Here is a 12,184-nt window from a genome sequence, read left to right on the forward strand (position 1 = left end):
TATAGTTGGTCAGTGTCTAAGCAAAATTTCACCACCACCACCACCGCTGCCGCCGCCCTCACCGCCACTGCCGCCCTCGGTGGATAGGTGGATAGGTAGCATCTTTAAAGCGTCAGACGAAATGCCTTGTGTTACTTAGTTACAACTTTACGTTCTGAATTCAAATTCTACCAAGGTCATCCTCGCTGTTCATCCTTCCAGGCTCGATAAAATGAAGTACCCCAGTCGATTTATTAGACCATTCTTCCTGTTCAATTTGTGGCTTTCTGCCAATGTAAAAACTGATTATTGCAATTATCATTGTTTTTATTTTCTTTTTATTTTGTTAATCGTTTCAATTCATTTTTGATGAATAAAAATTAAATTCATTTTATTTTGGATATACAATAAAGTAAATTGGAGTGTAGGCTAACGGAAAGGAGAAATTTTTCGTTTCAGCTTTGCATACTAAAACCGTATTTGCCGGCGTACAAGTCGACGTTGTATATAGTGTAAACATTCAATCATCGTCACTATCTGTTAAATCCGGCAGTATTTCACATGGAATTTTTTTGTTCCCCAAAGTTGTCTAGGTGTATAAGTCAACTTATCGGTTTTGGTTGTAAATTTTGGTCTGTAAAATTTGACTTGTATGCCGGAAAATAAAGTAATTAATCTTTGGTGAGCAATATGCTGAGAGACCTTGTTGACTTTGTTGGCTTCTTTTCTCAAAGATCATCTTAATTTTCCATTTTAGTGGCAGTTAACCTAGTTAATAATCGGTAACTGAGACAAAATGATAATCTAAAAACGGAGGGCATATTGTCATATGTAAGTAAGCCAGATAAGGGCAAAATAAAACGTCTCACATTAGTGCTCTAATTTTGACAAAAGTCATCAACAACATCGGTATATTCATTTGTTATTTTTGTTTCTTTCGGTAAATATTTCTCCGAGTTTAGTCCAAAAAAGGCAGCAACTAATAAAAATATGAAGCACAACATGCTTAAAACACTTTGAAGGGAAAAATATTTTATATGGAATTCCTGTAAGTTATATAAATAACAAGAACCTTTTTCTCCACAGAGTTGACGATTCCATTGGATACAGGTACTGTCCACGAGATATGCGAAGAGAAACGGAGAAGGTAAGAATCCTGAAAAAAATGAAAATATGGAAATATGAAAATAAGAATCTTTAAAACGAAATACCTCCAGTAGGAAAAATCCTATGAGCAAGTGGTACAAACTATTATTTTTCTTAAATAGTCGTCTTTGTAAGTGTGAAATATATCTTCAAAAAATCCCTACAGCTTCGTAAGGGTATGTGCTTTAATCGTTCTGGTTTCATTGCGATGATTTGGTGAAAGTTAAACTCATTTCACACGATAGAGCACTCGATTGTGAAAGATAAATTCCTTCTACAGGAAAGGGCACTAGTGTATCTCAGCTAATATTTTCAAAAAGCGATATTTTAATTCGCTATGAGCGACAGAAACAATATAAGTTCAAAATATCAATCTATGTATCATACTTAACGTATGTACAATGCTGACAGCCTAGAATATTGCAGTATTTGTCTTGAGATAGCTTATGAGCGACTCATACAGACACAACGCAGTCTACACTTTCAGGTTTTGAGGATAGAGTTTTCAGAAATAACCTAAGAGGTTTACCATCAATTCCGTGAAATATTCACGTATTCACGTATCCTGCTAGTATTAGATAATCTTCGTTTGGTGTTGAAGTGACATAATACTAGGGTATTGGATTGAAATGCTTGGAAATATTTAGCTATACTTCTTTGAGTTCAAACATCGTAATTTTTAACTTGCAGCTCTCTGGGATTGATACCATCAATTCCGTCATATTTAATCCCTACATTACATTTGTAACGCTGTGACAATTTCTTTAAAGTTTGTCTGGAAAAGTACTTCTAGTTCACGGGATCAATGTAGTCAATAGCCTAAAAATTGGCTTCATCAACGTTTGTAGAAAAATGTGATGTCTGGTAAAAATACTTTGAACAAAATAAACTCCGATGAAGGAATCCGTTGATGGTAGTGTTAAAGTGAGCAGTATGTTAAGTTTTCACTCCGAAATAAAAAGGAAAAAAAAAAAGAGAGGATGGGGGCTATGGTTTTTTTTTTTTAGTCACTGGTCAGACTTGATCGAGTAGACCCATGACTAAAAGCATTCCAGCCGTAACAATCCCTGGATATGATTTGAAGGATACGTGGCTCTTATTTTTAGCAAATCCGGTGACCACATAATCATCCACATGTTATTATCGAGAGGATGTCAAACCAGAGAGGAAATAGAATTTGAGCGAGGGTGGGGTGGAGGTCGGAACGAAGTTGGTGTTCAGTTGATGAAAGGGTGGTTAATGAAGGTAGGTGAGCTAAGTATAGTTAACAACTTTGGCTTTATCATTACTTCTTTGCAAATTGAATCCATTTATTAAAGGTTGAACTTTTCACACGAGAAATCCGTCTTGTCTTTCGATGATGAGAAATGTGTCTTTTGCTTAAGACATAAACAGAACATCTGCAAATTATTTGATGACATGTAAGACAACTTGATGTGGCTGTCAGGTCATGTTTCTGTTAAAGGTTTTCCTTCTCCATCCTGTTCATTTCATAGACTCTCTCTAAGAAGTACATGTGTTTTGTGTTTGTTGTTTCGGCATTAAATTTCAAGTAATAAATTCTCTGACTGCCACCATAAGGTTTAGAGGAAATAGAGTCAACGTGTAGAGGAAAATAGAAACGGCGAAAAAGGCAGTTTGTAAAAGTTGGCCAACCTCATAGACTTAGGTTAAAATTATAAATAGTTTAAATAGGAAAAATATACATTTATAAAGTAACTTTCATAGTATCAATATCTATAAAACAGAAGATGTTTGTGTGTGTACATGAATGTGATTTATGCACGTCCACAAATTAGCACGCATGTCGCTCCAATTTTAGGAGAAGATTCGGAATGACCCTATGTGCATTTTAGTGGACTTTCTCTCTCAGAGGTACCCGCGTATACCTGTAAAAATCGATAAACTTTTACCAATTTTGAAGTTTGTTGACATGGCGATGTCAAATCTGTGCGTACGCGCTGAAGTAGAGAGAGAGAGAGAGAGAGAGAGAGAGAGAAAGAAATTGTATGTTTGTGAGAGGGAGGGTGAAGGACAGATACATTTCTTTGCCAGCGTCTGTGTGGTAAGCAGCAATCAAACAGAAAAAAATACCCCCTCTCTCTCTCTCTTTCTCTCTCCCTCTCTCTATCTCTCCCTCCCTTACATACACATGCCAGTTATCTCTCTTTCTTTCTTTCTTTCTTTCTTTCTTTCTTTCTTTCTTTCTCTCTCTCTCTCTCTCACACACACAGCAACATTACACACAAAACACATGTTGCCAAAAAGAAATAGATGCTATCTTTTTATAGTGAGTATGCCAGATAGAAAGTGTGGTGTGTATGTGAAGTTGTTTTGTTAGTGTGAGAGAGCAGCATGTGTGTGTGTGTAATGTTGCTGTGTGTGTGAGACAGGGAGAGAGAGAGAAAGAAAGAAAGAAAGAAAGAAAGAGAGATGAATGTGTGTAAGGGAGGGAGAGAGATAGAGAGGGAGAACGCGCTCTCTCTATCTCTGCCGAATTGATGTAAGCAAACCCATGTGGTCTGATTTTCACGTTTCTAGGTATTGTACCGTAAATCGCCATTTCCAAAATATATTTATTTCAAATCATTTATCCGTATATATATGTAAGGCAAGGTGTGTGTGTTTTGTTGATATACGGGCAACACACACACACACATACGAACATGTATGCGTACAAAAAATATGTATGCAATTGGTGTACATACGTGCGTGTGTGTATGTGTGTGTTGCTCATATAAATAAATATATATATATATTTATATAGATAGGATGATAAATTGAATATTAATTCAATTTAAAACCAAGTGGCCTAGCATATAACAAATCTGAAAATTCAGAAAAAATTGTATTACACGTGTATAAGGGATGACCACTAGGTGGACATCCAATATGCTAGAAAGAGGTCATCAACGACCCAACCACAAAGAAAAATAATGTTCTCCGGGTTCCTAACCCATGAGCAAAGAGGGGTTAGATGATGGCGGTGGTGTTTTCAAAGGGATGGCATGTGTAACCTGATCACCTCTGCCGATCAAACTCTCAACCCATGCGCTCCAGTTGCAACACTGATTCTGCCCAAATTTGAAGTCATGTTACTTAGTTTGGTTTGAAATAAAGAACTTGATTAGCTTAATAATCCCAACTTAATCCCGGGCAAAGCCGGGCTATACTACTAGTATTTCTATAAAAAAAAGTCCAGAACAGTCCATAAGAATTTTACTTCTGAGAAATCTATGTAAGGTGGATTAATAATTGTGCAATTTTGTTTTCATTACTCAAATGTCATTAAAATAACATTAGCAATCAATTACATCGTTCTTGTAACAATATCTCTGCTTGTACCAACTTTTAAACAATCAATAATTAATTCCAAGATACATCTCACGTATACTGTGAGCTCCATCATGTTTCTGGAGTTTCAGGCGGTTTCAAGTCTTTCAACATCAGACCCTCTTACCTAGTTGACTTATCTTGCACCCCATTAACAGCGAACCACCGGTCTGTCCTCTTTATCCGAAGCCATCTAGTAGCTTTTTCTGCAATTTCAGTGATGAAATTTATGGCCTTCTTTGCTGCACCAGTACCACACCCAAGCTTAGTGCGAGCTTCACAGAATGGACGCCGCACAAACCGCTGGCAGCCCACTTCAATTGCCTCACAACGTGCCTGCCAGCCCTGGTTTCTTCCTTGCTTTACCAGCTCCTGGTATTCGGCAAGCTTCCTCTCATGAACCACCTCCATATGTCCTTCCCAGCTCACAATCAGTTACCACCTGATCACTTGCTCTTTGGAATTTGAGAAGATCGCTGTATCCTGAGCGGAGAGTTTGTTGGTATGATGTGATTTGGCAGCTTTAGCTGTTCCGCAAGATTCACTCTCGGCTAGTAGTCTGAGGCTGTGGAAAGTAGGCATAGTTGTTGATGTTACGTAATATTCAATAACTCACCACATAACTAAAAAAAAAAAAGAAAATGGGACTGTTATGAATTAGTTTAAGTAGGATTTTAACTGTTATATATAAGGAAATCAGTGTAAAGTAGAAGGCAAACTTTTCTGTAACTACGTTTTGACTTCTAATTGTTATCAACCATTTCACAAATAACAGAGGAATTGGTGTCTCAACTCCATTTCAATCAATGATTTCTAATGATTGTTGTTTGAGGGATCATTTTGATCAGTGGTTCCCAAAGTGGGCAATATTGCTCCCCCCTGGGGGCGGTGGAAGAAAAGTGGGGCGATAATGGGGTAGCGATTCTTGTAAAAACAAAATTAGATTAAGTTTTATTTGTGAAATACAGTTGCTTTGAATTTGCTTCAGAAAGAGGTCTATGTTGTGATGGTTGGTTGGGGTGGGGGCGCTAAGAATGTGGCCTGGGTATCAAGGAGGTCGTAGCCCCCAAAAGTTTGGGAACCACTGATTTTGCTTATATAACGTAAAAAATTTACTGCTTATTATATGCAGGCACAGGCGTAGCTGTATGGTAAGAAGTTTGCTTTCTAACTACATGGTTTCAGTTCCATTCTCACCCCGAGTTAACTAAGACCTTATGGATGGATTTAGTAAACGGAACTTAAACGAATTTTGTCGTTTATACATCTATGTATGTATGTATGTATGTATGTATGTATGTATGTATGTATGTATATATATATATATATATATATATATATATATATATATATATATACATTATTTGTCCCTGACCCGACATCCATGTATGCCTTGAATAGGCGAATAAAGAAATCATTCATTGCTTGTTGATTCTTCGACAAGCATTCAGTCGGTCTACTCTCACACACACACCCGCACGTGCATATGTTCGCCTCATTTGCTTGAAGACATGTGGTTGCAAAAGAATATGTGATGTTACAAGCTTTCCTTCAATTAACCTTATATGCCAACGCGTTACCTCCAGTAATAAATATGTTATTCTTATTTTCTTGTCATTACGTACAAGATGGTGAGACCCCTCTTTCTCTCATGCTTATTAAATTAAAGGATGTCACTTAATCGACATCAGAATAGTGTCCACCAGTATAGTATGGCAGCAATAGAAGAGCTATATGGATGTAAACTCTATTTTGTTTTCTTATTGATAAAAGGAGAACAGGAACTTAAAAAATTTCAGTAATAATGTTTTTGGGAGTGGACAGAATGCTTCGCCGCATTTTTTCCGGATCTTTACGTTCTATATTCAAATACCATCGCGGCCGATTTTGCTTTTCAGCAAAAATAAAGTACCAGTCATATGCAAGGGTCGATCTAATCTACTTACAACAATGTTTTGGTATGAGTATGGAAACTGTCACATTTTGCCAATTGGTTTCCCGAGGTTCTCAGCAGTTTACGGAAAATTCATTTATTCATGTACTTTGTTTGTGTGTGTGTGTGTGTGTGTGTGTGTGTGTGTGTGTGTGTGTGTGCGCGCGCGCATGAGTGTGTGTATGAATAGTGTGAACATAAACTGGCTGTTGTAATTTTATGTGGTATTTTCCTCCTTTAGCTAAAAATAACTTTCATTTTCCCCGCCAAATATTTATATCACTTTGACTCACACGCAGACACGCGCGCGCGCACAGAATGATGTTTTTGTATTTGGTTTGCAAGATTCTTTTCAGCCTTTCCTTGAAGATACGATGACCTTCTATCTTATGAGAAACACTGTATTAAATAAATGTTTATAGACATTTCTTAGTGAAACATTTCTGTTTGAATATGTGCGTGTGTGTGTGCGTATATTTGTTGATTAAATGAATTAGGATCGGTTTCGCTAAATTCCGGATATGGCAATGGTTAATTTTAATGATGTATTTGATGTTTGTGAAAACCTAATGCTTAAGGCGTTGCATTCACAATAGAAAGATAGTCTTTTCGATTCCTGTACCGGGCGGTGAGTTGTGTTCTTGAGCATTTCCAGTTTATCAGCGATCACTTTGATATCAGACGTGTAGCAGACCGTCGATCAGTACAGGCAATGTCGACTTGATGGCGGTCGTGAGCGAATATACAGACAAACAATTGATCGCTATAAGCAAATCACCTGTGCACATTGTTCGGCAAGACGTTTCTGGACCTTCACTTGTCGTGTACGACAGGGAAGTCCTATCATATATGTGGATATAAAACACTGCTGTCTCCCATTTTTTCTCTCCTTTCAAAAGTTCTCTAGAGGACACTGTCCGAAACGTTAGATTTTCCACTCCTCATCACAAGTTCACTGTACTCTATTTATCGATTTTACTAATACAATATAACCCTCTTTGGAATGCGCGCGCGCGTGTGCGCGTGCGAGTATGTGTTCGACAATCGCCAACACATGAAAGACACTGTCGAAAACAAAAGTACGTAACAAAAAAATAATTTTTTTTCCTGTAAACTGTCGAGAGCATCGGAAATTGCCCGACTAAGCCCCACCTCTTAAAATTACCGGCCTTGTGCTTAAACGAGAAGTTATTATTATGTCTTTAAATATATGGAACTAACTAAAAGTACACCAATGATTCAAAGTGATATAGACAAACATCAATGAAAGGAAAAAAATAAAATATTTGGCGGGGAAAATGAAAGTTATTTTTAGCTAAAGGGGGAAAATCCCACATAAAATTACAACAGCGAGTTTATGTTTATTTACATATGGCCGTAAATACGCGTGTTATGTACGCATGCGTAAACGTGGATGACGAAATTTTATTTAAGATTTCTCTGTTAGCTAGAAATAACTTACAGCTTCCCGTGTACATGTGTGTGTGTGTGTATTATGTATGCATGCACACACACACACACACACACACACACACAACACGCATATATTCTTTAAATTCGTGTATGGTAACGTTAGGGGTATGCAAATAAAGCTCCTATTTCATTATGCCTGCTACCGTCTAATGATACTGACTGGTGAGTCAGTTTTTCGGTGTTGCATCATAGTTATACTGATATAATGTAGGATAAATATAATAATAACAATAATTCTTGGTTGGAATTTAGGATCTTTTTGGTTTGACGGGCAACATTTTTCATTTATGTTTTATGGAGTGTTTTTAGTACCGAAACACTTTCAAACTTCGTATACTTGTATATTTTGTGTTATAGAACAGATAATAATTTTTGTATTCGAAGTTATTTCATGTAAAAAATTGTAGTATTTCAGTAATTTCAACCAATCACTGACTTCTATTGAGGTGAAAACAATTACTGCCGTGGAATGTAAACAACAGTGTCATGGGATCTTTTCCCTTCAATAAAATTAGTGCCGTTGTTTGTCAACAACTATCCGTGTTACTCTTATTTATGACATCGTTCGTGCGTTTGTACTGGTTTTAGCTTCAGGGTTTTAGGATTAGGGTTCGGGTTTTAAAGTTAGGGTTAGTTTTAGGATTACGGTTAGGGTTATGATTATTTTTGCAATAACCTCACTCATAACCCTAACCCTAACCCTAAAACCCTATAACTCATAACCATAACCTTAACCCTAACTCCAACTCTAACCCTAAAACCCTAACCCTAACTCTAAAACCCGAACCCTAACCCAAACGCACGAACGATGTTATAAATAACTACTGCCGATAGTTGTTGTTGACAAACAACGGCACTAATTTTATTCAAGGGAAAAGATCCCATGACACCGTTACGGCAGTAATTGTTTTCACCTCAATAGACGTCAGTGATTGGTTGAAATTACATAAATACGACAACTTTAACATGAAATAACTTATTAAGATGTTTTATATGCCACATTCTACCAGTATCCCAAGTTTGAAAGTGTTTCGTTAAGAAAACAAGTGTTGCCCGTCAAACCAAAAAGATCCGGAATTTATAAATATTTAATACATCGCTACGCGCGTTTCCACACATCACATGATTTTGACATCAGAGTCGGTATCCTTAGGATTAGTACAGTATAGTCCGTAGTATCCGTGGGCATCCAGTTGATCATCATCATTGATTCATTTCATCAAGCGATACTGCATTACTGGATGAATCACAGATCGATGTTTATCCCTTCTTTCCAATATGAAGGGCAATCTAGCTTTGTCTGGGCTGAGAATTCCGGCTGCTCCTGGCTAATGGGACACATGAAGTCGAAACGTCGGTGTCCCAGAATACCGTGCGTCAATGAACCGAGTGTGTTGAACGCACTGTCGTCGTAAAAGGAGATGTTGTTCTCCTTTGACGTACGCGACTGCGATCAACATATTTTGCGCCCGAACCTGACTACACGTGTCAAGAATTAATATGCAGCGCCAGATCTTGCTGTTAATGGTGCAAGTAATAATTGTGTGTGTGAGTATATGTGAGTGTGTGTGAATATGTGAGTGTGAGTGTGTGTGTGTGTGTGTGTGTGTGTGTGTGTGTGTGTGTGTGTGTGTGTGTGTGTGTTATTTGCTATTGTTGATCAACTTATTGAAAAACAACAAAACATTCGTTGATGGTGGGGCTGTACGAGTGAAACTTCAGTGATGCTGAAACTTTTTTCTGGAAAGAAAATTTTTCCTGAGGAAAAGAAACAATACAACCACAAGTAAATTATTGCAATCATTTACGCAAGTGGCCAGTCGGTATTAGATCTGTGTGTGTGAATGCTTGTGTGTGTGTGTGTGTGTGTGTGTGTGTGTGTGTGTGTGCGTGCGCGTGTGTGTGTGCGTGTACATTTCTTATTACATGCTTTGTGAATGTCATTAAGTATGTGTGTCTCCTTTCGTAAGTTTGTGTGTGTGCGTTTGTTATATGTGTGCGTGCATGCTTACGTGTTCAATATGAGTCTGAATTTGGTATATGTGTATTTATGTGTGGTTGTGTGTTCGTAAGTTCACGTACTGCATTCTTTTCGTTTTCATCATAGTTCAGAAAATGAAGGTAAATCTTGTAATGTATTGCTATTACAATGAAGGAAATGTTCTTGTTTTGAGATTTCTAGAAGTCACTTTGCTCGAAATTCGTTCATGGGTATAGGCTTATATCTATGAGTACATTGTCGAAACATTTTATCATTATGTAGTCTATATATATAAAAATGAGAATGTGTGTCTGTCTGTCTGTCTGTCTGTCTGTCTGTCTGTCTGTCTGTCTGTCTGTCTGTGTGAATCCCTAAAACTCGAGAACTACGCAACCAATTTCATTCAAATTTTACACATGCCTTACTTAGGGTTCCAGTTGTGTTTTAGTCAAAAAAATTTTTTAACTTCTTGCAGAGTTCGAGCCCACGGCAACATAATATCTCCTCCACTATTTAAGTATTACGTGTCAAAAGTGAAACAAAAACACTCCTGTCAAATACTTTCACTTTAAAAATGAAACTATTCTACTAACTGAAACAATCACATTTCGATACTGTAATGACAGATACTTTCAGAGAGAGAGAGAAAGAGAGAAAGAGAGAGAGAGAGATGTATATGTATACATATAGATGTATATGTACACGTTATTCCACTAACTGAAACAATCACATTTCGATACTGTAATGACAGATACTTTCAGAGAGAGAGAAAGAGATGTATATGTATACATATACATGTATATGTACACGTATATGCATAGAATATATATATATATAGATATAGATCTATATGCAAACATGTATATGTATACATATGTGTAGATGTATATATATATAGATGTACATGTAATATGTACACACACACACATATATATATATATATATATATATATACATGCATACGGATATCTATACATATATACACCCATCACACACAAACACATGCACACAAACACACACATTAGTCATTTGTTTTCTTATCCAAAACTACGTCAAAAGTACTGAACGAATCTTTATGAAATTTGGAAATTATATTCTATGTATAACGGCCATAACTCCCATCAAAATTCATATATTTTTGATGTTGATGAAATTTTAACCCGAACATAACAGATGAACATTATTTGTAATTCAACGGTACAGATTTCTGCAATGTGGTGCATAAATTGTCAAGTAAATGAGACGCATCTTTGCCTCCACTGATTCACTTGCAAAGTGCTGAGTAAAATTATTTCGTTGCAGACCTCCTTTGGGTCTTTTTATTATCACTGCGACACACATAGTCCCCAGTTGGTAACATTGATTTCAAGGCCCTCCTAGATGAGAGACTGGCATTCCACTTAATGTCTATGTTCCATGCTGGCATGGATTGGAGAGTTATTAATGTAGAAATATGGTATCGTAGCTACTAACAGTTGAGGGTTGCGTAGTCTAGACGGCATTTTTAGATTTCATTATTCTCTTTAACCCGGGCAAAGCCGGGTATTTCTGCTAGTTTAATATAAAGATAAGAAGCATACATACAGAAAAATAAACTTTACTTGATAGATAGACTAATTTGATACAATAGATTTTTATCGATTAAATTGAAAGAAACCATTCAGATCTAGCCAAAAAATGTAGGAATTGCCTATATGATGACCCTGGATAAATTAAGTATTTCAGATGTTCTTGTTGCAGAAAGACAGCTAGCTGGCAGAATCGCTAACGCGATATTTATCCTGGTTCATAATATGTTTTTCTTTTGTTGTTGTTTTTTTTGTTCAAATCCGAAAGAGGTCAACTTTGTGTTTTATTCTTTCAAGGTTGATAAAATATGCACCTTTTAAGTACTGGGGTCAATATTACAGACTTATCCCCTCCTCCTAAAACTGCTGGCCTTATGGCAAACTTAAAAAAGAAACATTATTATTAAAGCGGCGAGCTGGCTGAGTCGTTACCGCCCCGGATAAAATGCTTAGCGACACTTCATCCGGCTCTTTACGTTGTGTATAAATGCCACTGAGATGACTTTGCCTTTCATCCTTCTGAGGTTGAAAAAATATGTTCCAGTTGAATACTAGGGTCGATGCCATCGACTTAACACCTGCCTCGAAATTGCTGGCCTTGTGCCAAAATTTGAAACCGTATGTCGCTGTAGTAGATTCAATTTATTGAATTTACTGATATTAATTTATTAAGAAAGAAGAAAAACGAAAATTGCTTTTGTTTCCAACCTAACGACTAATGGACCATTCTTCAGCATTCATTGAGTGTTTGAATTCTTTTCTACTATAAGC

General features: G+C 36.8%; 1 protein-coding gene across 4 annotated transcripts in view; it reads right to left on the reverse strand.

The window, feature by feature from the left end:
- Nucleotides 1–299: 299 nt before the first annotated feature.
- Nucleotides 300–12,184, reverse strand: part of LOC106881728 (solute carrier organic anion transporter family member 3A1) — a 57,494-nt gene continuing 45,609 nt past the window's right edge. For 3 of the 4 annotated variants that reach the window (XM_089350662.1, XM_089350659.1, XM_089350660.1), the window contains exon 12: nucleotides 300–1,135. In XM_089350662.1, coding sequence (XP_089206788.1) covers nucleotides 858–1,135 — 278 coding nt within the window. In that variant the 3' untranslated portion in view covers nucleotides 300–857. Of the gene's footprint in view, nucleotides 1,136–4,328; nucleotides 5,082–12,184 lie in introns of those variants that run through there. The other variant, XM_089350661.1, reaches the window with a different exon arrangement.

The sequence above is a fragment of the Octopus bimaculoides genome, chromosome 4, assembly GCF_046866305.1.
Source record: "Octopus bimaculoides isolate indiv1 chromosome 4, ASM4686630v1, whole genome shotgun sequence".
NCBI lineage: Eukaryota > Metazoa > Mollusca > Cephalopoda > Octopoda > Octopodidae > Octopus > Octopus bimaculoides.